Source organism: Mya arenaria, chromosome 15 (assembly GCF_026914265.1).
Source record: "Mya arenaria isolate MELC-2E11 chromosome 15, ASM2691426v1".
Lineage (NCBI taxonomy): Eukaryota > Metazoa > Mollusca > Bivalvia > Myida > Myidae > Mya > Mya arenaria.
In genome coordinates, this window is record NC_069136.1 from 41,232,637 (window position 1) to 41,252,748 (window position 20,112).

The following is a 20,112-nucleotide window of genomic DNA, read 5'->3' on the forward strand; positions in this document are numbered from 1 at the left end:
CCCACATCAAAATGTCGTAAGATCGAGAAGTAGTGGAATATTTCGTGAGTGTTACAAATAAATTCGAAAGTTTTACTTGCAAAATCAAACCAACTTTGCCTTAATCAACAAATAAGCACATTATTCTTCAAAGAGATAGTATAGATACAGAAATGTCGACATATGGATTAAAACAAGCATTCATACGATACTTGCGTGAACGTCTCTATGCCCTACCGTTAAACAGCGACTCCCCAAAGACGAGGAAGTACAAAGTGTTGTTGACCCCGATCTCCTGGAAAATCGCCAGCACCTGCAATGGACATGGGAAACTATAATTGATATATATTTACATAGGTATAAAGTCAGTTATTCAAGGGATTGCAACACCTGTTCATTGTTGTCTTTGAAACGAAAATAATAGCTAACTGAATTCGTAAGTGTACTAAATCAATCAAGGTTTGGCGGAAATATGAACATGTTAATACATCTTGCACGGGTGGCCATGTAAACTGTTTATCAGCCATAACATCTCCTATAAATATTCAGCAAACTAATTTCTCTTTATAGCCAACATACATATGTAAACTGTTAGCATGAGATATCACAATGGGGTAAAAACTGATCAACAATCAGTGCAAACTGTTACATGCTAACCAATGCTGATCAACATCTCTACAAAAAATGCTTTTGGAGGTACATGCGACTCAAAACATGTCCCGGGGCATGACGAGGCGCGCAAGGACTTGACTCCTATGTAGCCCCAAGATTATTTTTATACAGCTAGCGTTATTCTGATATTTTTCCTTTAACTGATATAAAAACTAGTGTTTGAAAATAGAAAACAAGAAGTCATCAAAAACATTTTTCTTAGACATTCAGAATTCTTTCGTAAAACATGCTGATCGATTGTTTTGAGCACTAGGGCATTTGGGATCCATCAAGAATGTACACGAACTATATTCAAGCACTTATTGATATTCCCGCAAATGTTACAAATGAATTAAGATTTATGGTGACATGTTCCTGGAAAGCTTGACACTATTTCTCTAGATCATATATGCATACTGATTACTAGACAGTTATACATCATAGGAAGCACGACGGCCGGGCCCGCACATTTTATCACTTTATCAATCATATCGCCATTAACCCCTTGTGCATTTGATAGGTCTTTAATTATGGCACTTGTTCGCACTTTCTTTTTCCAAAATATTCTGCGACCTCGTTTTCAGAAACAATATCATTTTTACCGTTTTCTAAAAAAAGATCCGTCGAAAAATGTTTGTTTCCGAATACGATAGGTGGTCTGAATTCGAATGTAATCATAATTCGAATGTATAGAATGATTTCTTTGAAGTTATACTCGAACAGTACGGTTATTTGAATAGGCTTTTATAAACACTTAAATCCACCGGAACCAATATTGTTTTCAAATACAATTTCAAGTACTACTCATGCATTTTCTAAGAACAAATAAAATACGGTAACTAGCGAACAGAATGGCATTATCAAATCCCGTATAATTCAGTTTGTTCGTATATGTCACGTAACGTCCTTCCCATTTCCCGTGACACTATATAATGGTGATTAAAGAAGATTTAATGCCACGTATGTCAGTTTGTGCTGACATTTGCAGGCTTGTTAGGCATGTTTGGCATCAGGTTGGTAATTTCGTTCGGAAAATTTGTTAACCGATGTATGTTGAACACGTATGTTCTTAAGTATATGAGTTAAGAGTATGTCAAGAAATTATTAAGATTTCCCTATATGTCATCTGTATGTAAGAAGAAATGAAAAAAAAACAACAACTGGCATTGTAATTGCCTGTGGATTAGGCAACACACGCGGATATTAGCTTGGGAATGGGCCCAACTTATCAACGAGCTGACGGAAATATTTTGTAAGAAATGGCCCTTATACCACAAAAATACAAATCTCAATCTCAAATTATTTTACCACATAAAAAGCATAGTAAGATTCAAAGTTTTGAATGTTTTGACGCTTTTAAAAATAACGTATTCCCTAAGTACGTCTTGATAAAAACCTTTTGTTTAAATTTGAAAGACAACTTATTTTAGGGAAAAAATATTGTTAAAAAACTTGGGTTGTACTCAATTACATATTTTGCTGTGATATTATAAATTTATAATACTTCTGATTGAAAATTTGCTAAAATCTTCTTCCGTAAATTTTGCTCAACTCGCAATTATACCAAAAAGTGTTGCAACGGATGTATGTTTTATGCTTGCTTAATAATAAACCTCAAAACTAAATACACATTGATTTTTTAAAACTTTTTATGTATTTGTCGTTCAAACGACATTTGCACTGTGGATTCAGGCGCCCCAAAAAGCGTTTTGAAGGTACAGACTCAAGCGTCCCTGAAGGTACGAGTGCAGTTATTTAGTTTAATATATCACACTTACACGCGTTCTTGCCAATTTTATTTAATACAAGATTTTATTAAACGAGTTTATGAAATTTTTCGTAAGCGATCCTCTGGTGAGCTTACTAACAACTTTCATGGACGAGTTTAATAAAAATCTTGTATAAAATGACAACGAGCGTTAGATCATTTTTATCACATGCTTAGAACAGTGTTTTTACTACCAATAGACTATTAAGTTCCACTTTCTAGACCCATTGTTTGACGGCCAAAGTACTCAGAGTGGAATTACAACGATGCGCAATATAAATAGTTTCAAATGAAAATGACAAAAATAGCTAGCAGTTATCAAGTTTTGATTCTGATAAAGCGCACAATTTGATGACGTCACACTGAGACTACATGCATTTACGCGGTTTATGTGACCTACATCGGTCTGTCAAGTTTTACTGTGTGCACGGATTTGAAAGCTATTCGCTGTCGCTTTCTACGATGATTTTGCAGCGTTTTCTTAGTACACATGGAGTTTCACAACATGCAGATGATTACGGCGAAGCGTTACTCAGTACTGCATGTATGTTGATGTTGAAAAAGTTCCACAAGAAAGTTTCCAGATTTCTAGCCGTCATGGGATGTGTAAGGAGAAACATGTGCTGTGGAATTCGTATTTGTGTTTTGGTAACCGACAGCTGATTAAACTGGCAAGCAAATGGCATTAATTGCATATTGCCTGTGTTTGTCAAGAAGGAGATGTTTGAAATGTTCTTGTATTGTTTGTCACTAATGTGGCTGTATTTGTTGACTGACTTAATATTACTGTGACTAGTTATCTGCATTATCTGGTTTGCGTAACATTGTTATCAGAACGTTTTTGAACACGATGCTTTCTGGCACTATGATTCGTTAGCCATTTGTCTCCCGGAAGTCCTACAGCTAAATTATTGAGGTAAGTATTTGTTGGCGTTTAAACCATTTTGTTTACAAACAATGCGGAGGGATATCTAGGTCGAATGTGATTAGTAATGGGTATATTACACGGAAAACAAGGATAAGCATGTGATATATTGTTTTTATATCACTTGTCACTTATAACACTTATCATATGTATATCACTTTAAAGGCACGTACTCTATTTTGTTTGGTGTATATAACGTAAAAGAAATGCATAACCGGTTGCAGTAATGTTTTTGAACACTAACATGTTTCATAAAGCCTTCATCAGTCAATTGCCACTTGGTTATACTCACCGCCTGCGGACCGAAAGGACCCAGTTCTACCTCTGCTGCCAGAGCAACTTTAATTTTTAATTTTTAATTGTAATTCTCTTTATTGTGAATAATTTTATGAAATTAGTTTAGTGTCACTATATATCACACTGTTATGTTTCTCTAAATGTCCAGATATGTTTTACATTTAATTACATAAACATTACAAGAACTCTTTTGGGAATCATTGTTAGTGTCTCCCGGAAGATTAAATGTTTTTACCAATAAACGCTTTCTGATCCAGTTTAAGTTACGATAACTTCTTATTCTTATTTCCCACTCATTCACCAACTCCCTTTAGATTATATTTGCGACAATTTAAATATATTTTGACAGTAATGTCTCATAGGAATCAAGACGGATGGCACACAGCAGTTCCCGCAGATATAAATCACCTCTCAATTAGCCTCTTGTGCATTTGTGAATTATTGAATTATGATGCATACAGTTGGATCATTTAAATCACTTCCTAAAAGATCAGGCTTCTTGTTGAAGGTGTTCATGTTGAATAATCAAAAGGTAAGACTTCTTATACAGAGCTACATCATTCAGACGACACTATTGGAGTTCCTGTCTTTGTCTAGTAATAAAACATTTTGATGCATGTGTAGCAACATAAGCTTCTATAACAGCATGAACATTCTGTGAATATGGCATGTAATGTTCTTCACACTTAGTGGTAAGTTCTTCTTTCGTGTAAGGCAGGTACCCAAGATCGATGTCATGTTTGTCAGCACATTCGATGCACGCTACTGGCTCATTAGACGTGTTTGGTATAAGATTTCCGTCCATAAAACTCGTTTACCGATGTACTGTTAAAAAAATCAGAACTTTACGGTCGAGTTATACGTAGCCAAGAAATGAATTATATTTTCATAGGTCTTCTGTATATTAACCACAAGGAACTTTACATTGTCTCTAGTCTTTTCAAACGTTGAAGCAAATGAAACTATTCTGCAATATTTTCTAGGATACTATTTACCATTTACTTTCTATTCCATTTGGGAGTGTTGGGATAAGTTTGAGGTTTCACACATACACCAATATTCAGTCATTCAATAGGATTCTTTATAAGCGTGGGTCTTCAAATTAAAATGACTATGTAACCCGTATCAGCTCACGTCCTGCCAGACATAATTGCTAGGTTTGCTCAGGTAAAAAAACAAATGCCGTATACTATTATTGATAGTAGGAATATGTCGATTGTTAGTCTATAATTATGAGAGATAATTTTGAACGCAAGGGAGAATCAGAGGTCAATATAAACATCTTCAGTATGTTTTTCGAAGGCCACATCAATTTAAACTTTAGTTGAACGGACTTTTACCAAAACGCTAAGAAAGAGCCAGCGAGATAAACCATTGTTTACATTAAAAAAAACATAAACAGGAGCTAGCGAGCAAGCGAGCTAGCGAAGACTAGTTTATACAATGAACATGTTGAATACTTTGAACTTAATTATCTAGCTTCTGGGTTATTTACATCATTATCCATACTATACTCATTTTGATGCACCTCTTTTCAGCGAGCGAGCTAGCGAACACTAGTTTATACCATGGAAATGTTAAATAACTTAGGTCTCTTCTTTCGGTTTGATTCAATCCTTTATGAGTATTGACTAGAGGAAATACTCACATGATAAACTCATTTCGATGGTTTGTTATATATATTGCCGGAAATGTATGCGTTTTTAAATTACATCTTAGGCGTAACTTTGAAACAATATTACACGCAAGAAAGCGTTGTTTGACGTCTATGTGTTTAGAAATTTTCTGATCAGTTTGAATATTAAGGCACCCTTAGTTAATGCTTGGATTCAAACATTTTAACCCTTTCTCAAACGTTTGTACAGAGTTCTTAACAATGTCGTCTATATTGTCTTCTTACTGTACGAACTATACAACAGGTGCTTATCACTATTACGTTATTAGGACGTTTTAAGTGCCATCCATGCTCACACTTCAATACTGATCGATTGCACCAAACACTTGGAAAGTTGTGATCAATCAAGGTTTAGACCAATAAGTCTTAAAACATAAGTTATGTATCAATACTGTATTATTATAAGCATATATTAAGCCATTCAGCATGCGGTAAGCGATAATAATAACCATTAGAACACAAACCAAGAAAATAAGTGTTGCTTTTAACCGCGAAATAATTAATTTCATATTTCACTACGAGTTCCAGACAGTAACATTAAACAAGAAAATAAATAATTTTTCCAATAACCACTTGTGTATTTGTGAAGATTTAGATGCAAACGTGCAGCAGTCAGTTCTGAATTTTAATCTCCAAAATGTATAGATAACAATAATGGAGTAAGTTTATCTGGCAAGGCATAGGATGTTCTCGTGTTTTATATTTCAAATAGCCCAACAGAATAAAGACCATTTACAGTTACACTTAGTACTACTTAGAAATTTCAGTTCGGCTTTCTGGATACCTTGCCCCAACCCTTTGACCTTTTCAAACAAAAGTTCATAATGTAGACAAAATATTTTGGTGTTCGCACATTTTTTGGGGCCAATGACAATCGAGGATTCACCCTATTTATGTAAAGCAAATCTGACGGTGAATGCAAAAAAGTAGTATTAGTATTTTGTCGATCTACATGATTTGGTAAACTCGTCTAATTTTCATTGATCGCTCTGCCCCCTCCGCATGCACGAAGTAACTATGATTAACAGTTAAGGGTGCCGAAGTCTAGAGGCAGTTGAAGCTTACGTCATGAACCCGAATTTGAAAAAAAAGATGTGTAATCAGCTATCGAATCGTATTGACATTTATTATATACCCATCATTAATCCACAAGCAATACATATCGCAAAATGTGGTAGTCCGTATTCCACTACAGTGCAATACGGCCGTATTCCACTCTTGTGACGTCACGTCATAACAAGTATCGTTGCGCGAGGTTAAAATGACGTCATAAAACAAAATAGTGCGTCGTTAAAATGACATTTATTATGAAAACATGTGGCTTTTAAGTGATCTAACCAGTAATGTATATAATAAAATAGTTGTTACTGCGTTTTGATCCGGAATGTCGTATAGTTCGACTCTCGTGGATTTTTGCACATTTTGATTTTACTCGGCTTGCGACTCGAGTCGAATACAACCTCCCGGACCAAAACGCAGAACTAATAACGCTATTATATTCAGTGCACAATTAAAATATTTCTGTGACAATATTCAAATACAAATCTCGTTTACGTTTTTTTCCTTTAATATGCTTTTATAGTAAACAACAATTCAAGCAAATTCAGTACCAGTGTAATCTCGTGTTGATCATTGTGAAAACAAACCTAAGAAAGGTCATTCCAGTAAAGTGCAATACTCTGCAAACATTCCTAGGTAATTCCAATGCTAAAAGTATTATAGAATATCTTGTTATTTACATCGCATACGCTTTTACAAGGTCTAGCAACTATAAGATAGTTAGCGAACAGACTGGCCTAACAATTGGACAGTACATTTGTTATAATGCATTGTGTATATGGCATGAAATGTTCCTCGCAATGTCTGGTAATATTTCTGCTGGTAATAGTTTTTTGCTACATAACTAGAAAGAAGATTAATGCCGTGTCTGTAGACATGTGACGGTCGTTGCCATCGCATTAGGCCTGTTATGTGAAAGATTGGTGAATTCCGTTTATCAGACTTGATTTTCGAAGGATTGTAGAAAATCAGATTTTTGCGGTCCAATGCAAATTAATAATTTTAGCGTAGAAAAGAAATTAATTATATTTCCATACGTCTTCTTAACGTTAGACACTATGAAATTCACTTAATTACCTGTGGCTTTAGACTCTTTTACATAGATGAAGCAACTAATGGTACAACTATCCTGCACAATGTTTTCAGTTAAATATAATAACAAAAGGCCGGTTTCACAAAATTAATAAAGACGAGAAGAAAACATATGTTGCCGTCTGAGTTCGATAATCCGATAAATAATCTACAGTTGTAATAACCATCAAATCACGTGGCCGAAATATATTGGTTCAGTGTTTTTTTGTCAAACCAGGTCCATGTAGGTATTAAAATATTAGCGGGACTATAACTAGTAATGCTCTTACTGGCTTGATATTCAAGCAGATGTAGACAACACCGTGCTAGATAAGGTAAAACAGTTGGAGAAATTGAAAATGCTGTTACAAATTTAACAAATATCAATGCCACACCAATTGAACTTTAATGGATTTTTTTAAACGTAAAGGCGGACTAGCAAAAACAGCAAATATATTTTCCCCTTTTTAACAGAAGTGAGCGTTAAATAAACGTTAATCGATATTGACTAAAGAAAAAAACTACAGCATGATGATGAGAGAATTACATAAATAATTTAAGTATCTTCCGCGACCTTCCTACATCCATGGAAGGCTTTACCAATTCAAATTTAGCTAAATGGATTCCCCCCAAAACTTAAGGGCGGACTAGCAATAAAACAACAAATGTATGTTCTCCTTTTTAACAGGGGCGAGCGTAAAATAATGTATATAATACATATTTAGAATTGGGTGTTCATGTTTTGAATGTTTTAAAACTTAATTCCTCCCTCTTCGTGTTATTTTGACGTTATCACTATTGACCAAAGGAAAAACTACAGCATGATGTACTAAAACTGATAGTCTCATGTAGATATATGTTGTAGTATTCCGGATATCAACATGGGCTAACACATTAACTAAATGCAATGTTTCTTCGCAAGAAAGCAACTGTAAAAAAAAACATACGCTAATCATTTGAAGTATACTAGTAGTAATTTGTGTTAAGATATGGATTGACACTTTGTTAGAATTTTCTCGACATTTCATTGATTTGAAAACGGTATTAAAACATTTTTACCAATGTTGTTAACAAATGTATGAGATATAATTATGTTCCTCCGATTTTCCAAATGTTGTTTAGAATTGCCCACAAATTTATTCCGATGGAATGCCCGAACATATCAAGCATTTGTGTTCAATCAAGGTTATAGACTAAATATTCTGAAGTATTATGTTGATATTTCTGGCAATATAATTAAAATAAGCCCATCATAAACGTCAGGGTCAGACAGAATTTTCGTCCTCCTACACTGTTAAAATATGCGAAGAAAATTATTGTTGCTTTAACCAACCGAATTCATTATATGTACAAACTGACACGGTAATATCCGCATAGAATAACTATCAAGGATTTTAATTGATTTTAAACTCGAAAGTCTAGTCTTTTCCAAACATTTTACCAAAAAATCACATTACACAAAAGTACGTCGTTTCTATAATTAAGTTATGTTTTACAATAGTATAATATCTATTTAATACAGTTATTCTGGTAATTGTATTGCACAATTTAACAAAGTTATTGGCAAATTCCAGAAATTCTCAATATCCATCTCAAATATTTCATTTCATTTTTCAAACATTTTACCCCAAAAATCATATTTCATACAATACGGTGTTTCTTAACTTTCGGTATAATAAACTGTATTATAATATATATTACATACAGAAATTCTGGTTATTTTATTTCAAAATTGGACAAAGTTATTGGCAAATTCCAGAAATTCTCTCTTTAATTTAATTTTTCCAACTTTTTACCCCAAAATCACATTTTGCACCAAGTGATTGTCCTATACATTTAGTAGGTTAAATGTGATGCCTGATTTGACACAAATCCACCGAAAATATGTGCATATTTTTTCCCTTTTTTATTTTCCCTGGATTATCTCACAGTGTGCAACAATCTCTGGGCAGTAATCTTTCATAGGAAGCAAGACCATAAGACCAAGCGCACACATTTAAATATGTAAATCATATCTCCACTAGCAACGTGTGTATTTATGAAGCCTTCAGTTATGATGCATACGTGCAGCAGTCAGTTTTGCGCTTGAACGATTCGATTTGTGAGCTATGGATCTTAATTAAACAATAAATTATATGTTTTCGGTTGTTTATGAAGATTCAGTGAATTTAGAGTTATAATAAACTGTTTCAATCAATGCAAATACCCACTTGATATTTTTCATGAATTATTAGTCCGCTCTCACTTTCAAATCAATCGTCAGTGCGCATAGAGTTAGGGAATAATATCAACGACGTCAAATACACTTAAGCGAAATTTTCTAAAAAACAACAACACAGTTAACATTCTTTATATATAATTTGATGGGCATATGATAAAAAATATAGAAAAGGGAAAGTTGATATTTCACTCGTAGCCAAGACACGAATAATGACAATTTGGTGCTCACTCGGGGAAAAATATATTGCGATATCAAACTAAACAGACATTTATCCTCTATATCAGTAGTTATGCGTTTTCAAATGCGTTTACAAGTATGAACTAAAACACGATCGTAGGTTAAGAGATTGACTGATCTATACGCCCACATAACTAAGGATTTCTGTGTAAATGTCACATTACATTGTATTACTTTAAGAATGTCTGGTGATATTTGTGCTGGTAACAAGTAAGTAATGACGATGATAGGCAGATAATCAGACAAAGATAAATGTCCTGTCTGTCAGATTGCGATGGTCATTGTCGGGTCATTAACCCTGTGTGATATCAGATTGGTCATTTTGTTCGGAAATCTTGTTTACCGAAGTAATGTTAAAAATCTGATATTTGCGAACGTATAAGTGTTGTCAAGAAATCAATTAGATTACCATACTTCTTATGTTTGCTAGACACAAGAAAATAACTTAAAACTATTTACTGAGGTCCTATATATTAAAATGTATTGCAGATTTTCGTTTTGCAAAGGGTTTGAGCTAACTTTGGAACGAGGTGTTCTAATGTTGCAATTTTTTCCCGTTGGGTATTCTTTGGACACGTTTATATGGAAAGTGAGATAAACCCCTAGCTATAATCATGAATATTTTCAACAATATGGCAGCTTATTTACCTTCAACCCGTTGGATTTCAAAATTATAACCGTCTTTTCTTCACTAAGCCGGGATATGACACAGTAAGATATGAAACAGGACATGTTCAGCCAGACACGTTTTGAAATGGTTGTTATTTGAACTCCAACCACTCCCCTCTTCCGGCGGATTAAATTGTATTACATATTAAAGTGCCACACATTTTTATGCATTATTATGTTTTTAAATCTTTTGACTTTTATGATCAAAACAAAACAAGCATATTATTTGTGTACAGATAAAAAGGAGCATTGATTTTTGTGGCCACGAATTCATCAGTTCTAAAGCGCTAAAAGATCGGAAATATAAGATTATTTTTCATATCAACCTTTATTGTGCGCTTTTAAAGATTTGCTATCTAGTAGATTGGATTATTTCTCATGTAAGGGAATTCTAATCTGTGTTTGTCACTCATTGTTCAAGTTCCTCTACAAACTATTTGCAACGATTTGGGAGTGTTGGGATAAGTTTGAGGTTTCACATTTACACCAATATTCAGTCACTCAAAACGATTGTTTATAAGCGTGGGTCTTCGAATAAGATGACTATGAAATCCGTATCAGCCCACGTCCTGCCAGACATAATTGCTAGGTTTGCTCAAATCAGAAATACAAATGCAGTATACAATTATAAATAATAGGAATCCGTCGATTGTTAGTCTATAATTATTAGAGATAATTTTGAACGCTAGTGAGAATCAGAGGTCTATATAAACATCTTCAGTATGTTTTATTGAAGGTCACGCCAATTTAGAATTTAGTTGAACGGACTTTTACCAAAACGTCACGAAAGAGCTAGTGAAATAAAATATTGTTTACATTAAAAAAACAAAAACAGGAGTCAGCGAGCTAGGCACCCTTCGTTAATGCTTGGATTCAAACAGTGTAACCCTTTCTCAAACGTTATTATAGAGTTCTTAACAATGTCGTCTATATCGTCTTCGCCAAGTGTACGAACTATACAACAGGTGCTTATAATACTTACGTGTCTGAGACGATTTAAGCGTCAAGCATGCTCATACATTATTATTGATTGCATCAGACACTTGGAAAGTTGTGATCAATCAAGGTTTTAGACAAACAAATCTTAAACTTAAGTTATATATCGATACTGCATTATTATAAGCATACGTTAAGCCGAATGGTAAGCGATAATAATAACCGTTAGAACAAAAACCAAGAAAATAAGTGATGCTTTTAACCGTGAAAGAATTAATTTCATATTTCACTACGACTTCCAGACAGTAATATTAAACAAGAAAATAAATCATTGTTCCAATAGCCACTTGTGTATTTGTGAAGATTTAGATGCAAGCGTGCAGCTGTCAGTTCTGAATTTTAATCTCCAAAATGTATAGATAACAATAATGGAGAAAGTTTATCTGGCAAGGCATAGGGTGTTATCGTGTATTATATTTTAAATAGCCCAACATAATAAAGTCCATTTACAGTTACACGTACACGTAAATTTCAGGTCGGCTTTCTGTGTACCTTGTCCCAACCCTCTGTCTATTTCAAACAAAAGTACATAATGTAGACAAAATATTTTGGTGTTCGCACATATTTGTGGGCCAATTTACCCTATTTACTGTAGCTCTATATCATGTAAAGCAAATTTGACGGTCAATGCAAAAAAATATTACTATTAGTATTTTGTCGATTTACATGATTTGGTAAAGTCATGTATTTTACATAGATCGCTATGCGCATGCATGAAGTAACTATGATTGACCGTTAAACGTGTCGCTGTCTAGAGGCAGTTGAAGCTTACGTCATGAACCCGAATTTTAAAAAAAAGATGTGTAATAAGCTATCGAATCGTATCGACATATATTCAGTGCACAATTAAATTATTTCTGTGACAGTATTCAAATACAAATCTCGTTTACGTTTTTCCTTTAATATGCTTTTATAGTAAACAACCAATCAAGCAAATTCAGTACAGTGCAATCTCGTGTTGATCATTGTGAAAACAAACCTAAGAAAAGTAATTCCAGTAAAGTGCTGTACTCTGCAAACATTCCTAGGTAATTTTAATGCTAAAAGTATTATAGAATATCTTGTTATTTACATCGCATACGCTTTTACAAGGTCTAGCAACTATAAGACAGTTAGCGAACAGACTGGCCTAACAATTGGACAATACATTTGTTATAATGCATTGTGTATATGGCATGAAATGTTCCTCACAATGTCTGGTCATATTTCTGCTGGTAATAGTTTTTTTCTAGATAACTAGAAAGAAGATTATTGCTCTGTCTGTCAATATGCGAGTATCGTTGCCATCTCATTAGGCCTGATTGTTGGGATAAGAGTCAGATTGTGCACAAAAACTGGTTTAAATCCCAGTCATTCTGCATTTTACTGACCGTTGGTACCTAAAAATCCTTGATAAACACACCCATCATTTTGTATAGAATATATGTACGGTGTTGTTTGTGGAGTTTTGTTTGGAGCATCTTTGGCGATTACCTTTTTCATTAAACGGGTTTTATGTTTAAACTTTCGGCTACTGAGCTTGTTTCTGAAGTTTTTCATATAAATACTGTTCGGTGTAAGATTGGCTAATTTCGTTTGTCAAACTTGTTTACCGAAGGAATGTTGAAAAACAGATATTTGCTGTCGAATGCAAATTAAATGACTTTAGCGTAGTAAAGAAATGAATGTTATTTCTCTTTTACATAGATTAAGAACAAATGATACAACTATTCTGCAGCATGTTTCAGTTAAATATAATAACAAGAGGCCGGTTTCACGAAATTAATTTATACGAGAAAAAAACAACATATGTTGCCGTCTGAATTCTATAATCCGATAAATAATCGACAGTAATAACAGCCATCAAATCAGGTGACTGAAATGTATTGGTTCAGCTGTTTTATATTGATTTTTTGTCAAACCACGTCCATGTAGGTATTAAAATATTAGCGGGAATATAACTAGTATTGCTCTAACTGGCTTGATATTCAAGCAGATGTATATAACACCGTGCTAGATAGCGTGTAACAGTTAAAGAAATTGAAAATGCTGTTACAAATTTATCATATAACAATGCAACCCCAATAGAACTTTAGCTTAAGGATTATTTTCCATAAGTAAGGAACGACTAGCAAAAAAGCAAATAACTTTCAATCGTTTTAACCGGAGCGAGCGCTAAATAATGTATATAATACATACTTATAGTGGAAGTGTTCATTTTTTAAACTTTAAATATTCATCCCTCTTGATAATCAATATAAACAACAGAATAAAAACAACAACAACAACACGATATGCTCATATACCGATAGTCTCATATATATATGTTGCAGTCTTCCGGATATCATCATGGGTTAACACCTTAATTTGGTGCAATGTTTGTTCGCAAAAAGCAACTATGAATAAACATAAACTGTGATTAAACATAAACTCATCATTTTGAAGAATTAAACTAGTGCTTGTTCGTTAAAAGGCATGGATTAAAACTTTGTTACAATTTGCTCGATATTTCATCGATTTAAAATCGGTAACTGCATTTTTAACCAATGCTGTTAACAAGTGTGTGAGATATTAATACGTTCGATTCTCCAAATGTTGTTCAAAATTACCCACATATTTTTTCTGTTCGATTGCACAAACATATCAGGCATTTGTGTTCAATCAAGGTTATAGACTAAATATTCTGAAGTATTATGTTGATATTTCATGCAATATAATTAAAACAAGCCCATCATAAACGTCAGAGTCAGACAGAATTTTCGGCCTCCTGCACTGTTAAAATATGCTAAAAAAATTATCGTTGCTTTAGCCCGAACATTCATTCATTGTATGTACAAACTGACACGGTAAAATCCGCATAGAAGAACTGTCGAAGAGTTTAAATTGATTTAACACTCGAAAGCTTAGTTTTTCGCAGTGTGCAGCGGTCTCTAGAGAGTAATCTGTCATTGGAAGCAGGACAAACCGCACACACATTTAAATATATAAATCATATCTCCATTAGCCACTATATGTATTTGTGAAGACTTCAATTATGATGCATACGTGCAACAATCAGTTTTGCGCCTTAACGTTTATTTTTGTGAGCTATGCAATCATTATATGCTTTCGGTTGTTATGGAGATTCAGTGAATTTAGAATTATGATAACTGTTTCAATCAATGCAAATAACCACTTGATATTTTTCATGAATTTTTAGTCCGCTTTCACTTTCAAATCAATCGTCAGCGCGCATAGGGTTGGGTAATACTTTCAACGACATCATGCACTTTAGCCAGATTTTCTAATAAAACAAACACAGTTAACTTTCTTAGTTTATACCATGATGGACATATGATAAACCTAGAACAGGGAAATTAGGTATTTCACTCGTGGCCATGGCACGAATAATGACAATTTGGTGCTCACTGGAAAATATATTGCGAAATCAAACTAAACAAACATATATCCTCTTTATCAGTAGGTATGCGTTTTCAAATGCGTGTACAAGTATTAACTAAGGCCTAAAAAATATGTCTTTTTTCTGTTACCCGACCGACCGTATTTTTTTACCGCCGACCGCAATTTTTTTATGCCCCATAATTCGAAAAGCCAGATTTAAAGCGATCTCTGGCCTGTGATGACAACGATAATTTCACTAATATAGTAGTGTCTGAACTCGTCGCATAGTTACAAACGTTTCCGGTTTGACAAGTTGAAACGATGACAAAAAGCTTAATTGCTGTGACATTAAACTGCAGGGCTTTCAATTGACTCGAGCTCCCGCGTTTTGACGCACAGAAATTGTAAATGACCCGAAATTGACGCATCATACATTTGTAGTATGCATCAGTTTTGACCCGGGATATTTCGGTGTGAGAGTCGGTATCATCTGAAAGGAGCCTCAATGCATGATCTGAATGTTTGTTTAACCCGCAAGAGAAAATTAACACCCGAAGTGACAAGTGATTATCGATCTGGAATCTTATCGGTAACCATGTCAATTAGCAGCACTCAAACTCAATGACGTAAATAATATTAACTCCGCCCATTAATTAACAGATACCTTCCGCTTTTTCGCTGTGGTTTTGGAAAAACAACAATGCTAAGATATATTTTGTTCATTTATTTTAAGTTGTTTTATTATATCTCCGGTTAATCAAAAAAAAAAAATCTTAAAAGTTTTTAATGAGTTAACAAGAAAATAAATATTTTTCGTACCACATGGTTTAAAAAGCGCGGGAAACAGGTGCACGCTAACTTCCTGTCAATTTTAATGAAAGTGAAAGGAGAACTGCGTTGATCGTTGTCAGTGTTATAGTTAAATTCTATAACAAAACAGTATTGTATGGTTAAACAGTATTGTATGGTTATGGTTATGCCATTTATGAAAAATACAATGTTGCAATATTGGCAATAGGAACGTTGAATGTTTTTGTTTACTTCCGGAAAAAAAGATAAACGTGAAAGTGAAACTGAAAGTTAAAGTAAGAAAGATGTCGTTGCAACTAAACAATCGCTGGTGCATATTGGAATTTGACAAGGATGCATTGGGTTACATGACGAACATGCATTACATCAATAATACGTTCGTCAGAGTAAGAACATATTTTCCAAGTTTTGACTCTGGGATTTTTTAAGCACCGTAGTCCAGAAAAGGAAATAAGACAAGGCATTCTATTAAAAGTGATATTGATTATTTTTCATCGTGCTTGAGATTGTAACAGAATGAACAGTGGAGCTACAACAGCAGATCTTTTTAAAACACTGGATATTGTTAAAAAAAATTAAGTTGTGGAAACTATTTAATGAAGGTACTGTACGTGAACTTGTTTTGCTGTTTTAATATTTAAAAAAGAAAATGGTATTAATTTTTTATCAGTCAGTCTTAGCCTTTTTGATACTGATTCTAGTCTATTTTAACATATTCCAGTCCAATCTATCATTTTACAAAGTTCGCTGCTGAGTCAGTAGGTAAGGTTTAAGTGTCCAAGCAGTGAAGACCATGGGTCTACACTGGTCCCAAAGACCTGTACAATTCTGACAGCGCTCTAAGAGTTAAATGGTTTAGTCATTGATTCTAGTCATTTATCATTCGAAGTATTGATTTATATATGTTTTGTGGAGATTCTTGCCAGTTCTTGTTGTAACCGCATTTTATTTTATAATAGTTGTCAGGTACATTTAATTGTAATACAACTTGATATAATACACAGTCTATTTTAAGAAAAGTTGTGCAATAATATAATGTTTTATTACTACAAAATGTATGCATTTTGAAAGTTTTGTTTAAAACATTTGCCCAAAATAAATTGTCTAAATGTTATTTGATTCACTTTTTCACTGGATTATATTTGCAAAGTGTAAAGATGAACTGCTTCCCTGGTGAACATTCTGACAATGCTCAAAATTGCACATAATGTTGCCACCCCTGGGAGTCGAACCCATGGCTTGCCCTTCAAAAGGATGCATTCTACAACTGAAATACATGTACAATGGCTGTGAAGCTAGCAGTTTTAGCTTATTTATGGCAGAAAGTTTGAATCTATATATCACACTGAATTCTTTTTAAAATAATTCACCTGAAAACCCCCCATGAATATCGGATAATTCTGACATTTTAAAACATTAAAAAAAATCCTACCTACCGACCCATCTTTATTTCAGCATGTTACAGGAAACAGGCATTATTTTGGCCTTAAATGCGATCGTAAGTGAAGAGATTGACTGAATCATATGCCTAGATAACTGAGTCTTTCTGTGTAAATGTCACATTACATTGTATTACTTTTGGAAAGTCTGGTGATATTTGTGCTTGTAACAAGTAAGTAATGATGGTGATGGACAGATAACCAGAATGTCCTGTCTGTCAGCTTGTGATGGTCGTTGTCGTGTCATTAGGCCTGTGTGATATCAGATTTGTCATTTTGTTCGGAGACCTTGTTTACCGAAGTAATGTTAAAATCTGATATTTGCCAACGTATTAGTGTTGTCAAGAAATCAATAAGATTTCCATACTTCTTATGTTTGATAGACATAAGGCAAGTAGCTTAAAAACTTTTAACTGAGGTCTTAAAGATTTAATAAATAATTGCAGATCTTCGATTTGCAATGGATTTGTGTACCCTTTGGAAGTGTTCTAATTGAGACACGTTTATATGGTAGTTGAGAAAACCTCCAAGATATATATATTTTTTTCAACACAAAAAGCTTATTTGCCTTCAACCCCAGGGATTCCAACATTGTAACCATCTTTTCTTCTCGACCCCGGTATATGACACAGGAAGCTATGAATCAAGACAGCCAGACAGGTCTTGAAATTATTGCATTTTTTAACCCCAACCACTCCCATACTCCGCTCTCCCGGTGGATTAACCAGTATTACATATTAAAGGGGCACACATTTTTATGCATTATTATGTTTAAATCATTTGACCTTTATTGCCTTGTTTTTTTTTTTTTTTTAAATTTAAAGTAGAACATTAAATATTATAAAATTATTTTTTACATCAACCTATATTGCTCGCTTTCTACGATTTGTTTTCAAGAAGATTGGATTTTTTCTTATGTAAGAGGAATTCTAATCTGTATTTGACACTCATTGATCAAGGACCTCTTCATAATATTTTCAATGATTTATACTTTTTTAATTAGACATTAATGTTTCATTGGAAGCAAGACGCATAGCACACAACAGTCTCCGCACATATAAATGACTTCTCAATAAGCCTCTTGTGTATTTGTGAATTCTGAAATTATGATGCACACGAGGACTGACCAATTTGCACATCGAACATTCTGGCTAGTTCTAGAATGTGTTATATTCCAATATAGAGTTACAGACATAAATCACTTCTCAATAAGCCTCTTGTGTATTTGTGAACTCTTAAAATTATGATGCATACGGGGACAAAGCAGTTTGCACATCTAATTTCCTGGCTAGTTCTAGAATGTGTTATATTCAAATATAGAGTTACATCATTTGGGCGGAAATATTGGAGTTTCTGTCTGATTCATTTGGCTGGTAATAAACATATTTTGATGCATGTGTGGCCCATATGTGTTGCTTTGTGCATTGTATGTATCTCATTACGTGTTTGATAGGCAATCGCCTCGAGTCTTTAAAGCGTGATCGTATTGTTAATGATATGGCGACTGTGTTTGTCACATCTACAAAATATGGTTCCTTGTAAATGAACGAACATTATGACCTATCTGGATTAACTGACGCTCGATTACACAGGAGACAAAATAGGCTCGTATATGATAGCATATATTGTGAATATGGCATGTAATGTCCTTCACAAAGCCTGATAAGTTCTGCTGGTGACCATCAGTTATTGAATTACGCAGATAACCAGAACAAATAATAATGTGATGGTCCTTACTGGATGTAAAGCCTGTTTGGTATATTTCCGTCAACTAAGCGTTGTTAAAAATCAGAAATTTACAGTCGAGTGCAAATCATCTGATTTCAGCGTAGTCAAGAAATGAATTTAATTGCCATATGTCTTTTGCATGTTAGCCACAAGGAAATCCTTTTACGTTGTAATTGCATGTGGTCTTTTTTATCAATCAAGCAACAAAAATGTAACTGTTCTGCAATATTTTCCCAGTTAAACTATAGAACAAGAGATTAAGACGAGGGAACATTATTTTCCAGTCTGAACTCCAGTCATCTGATTATACAGTATAACAATCATATCAGGTCGCTAAAATTCCTTACCTTGTTGTGTGGGCTATTTTTGTGAGCCCAGGCCTTAGAACTATTAAGAGTGTGACGCCTAGATCCCTGAATTTTTTGCACCCAATTATTTGTTGAAAAACAAAGAAGAAGCTTTTATACTTTCTCATTTTGTGTTCCTACTTCTTTACAATATTATTAATATTAGAGACAGACATACCGTAAAATACATTTTGCAATCGTTGAGCACGCGCAAGTCATTAATTATTCAATGCATTGACAAGATGCGTTTAGAATCCTTCTAATCTTATCAACAAACCAACAGTTCTGCAAGTTATTATGGACTTACCACTGATTTTCGTTTAAAAAAACAAATACAAAAATATAAGATAAAAAAGGTTCCGAGTGTATAATGTGAATGCGATATCCTTAATTTGCTTGAGTAAATATTTGCTTGTTTATATTTAAATGTTAGTGTTCTTAAGTGTTTCACTTGATTCGTGCTTCACATTTAGTTTTAAAGTTGGATTTCATAATCAAGAATCGAATCGAAATTGAAAACCAAAATTGATAATCGAATCGGAAATATTCGGAAATGCTTTTTCTATCAGAAACATGTTTGAAAAAAGAAGTAATTGAAATCCCAAATCGATGATAGAATCGGAAATAATCGGAATTTATTTGCTATATGTTTGAAAAAAACCCACATGTTTATTTCAACAATGCTATTTTTAAAACATTTTAAATAACAAACATATTGAATCATACGTTTTAAAATAGACTGTTTATGTATATTCATAGCACCAGTTTTAGTATCATAACGATGGTGGATTTTTCTTATAAGATATATGTATTTTATGGTTATTTAGTAAAAAATTGAATACGATAAAAAACAATTTTTGATTATCAAAATCGATAATCA

At 33.7% G+C, this 20,112-nt stretch overlaps 1 protein-coding gene across 13 annotated transcripts in view; it reads right to left on the reverse strand.

Moving 5' to 3' along the window:
- The window catches only part of LOC128219835 (Na(+)/H(+) exchanger beta-like), a 134,882-nt gene that overhangs the window by 16,518 nt on the left and 98,252 nt on the right, over positions 1-20,112 (reverse strand). For all 13 annotated transcript variants that reach the window (XM_052927927.1, XM_052927915.1, XM_052927925.1 and 10 more), the window contains one exon: positions 217-292. In XM_052927927.1, the coding sequence (XP_052783887.1) occupies positions 217-292 (76 nt within the window). The remainder of the gene's footprint in view (positions 1-216; positions 293-20,112) is intronic.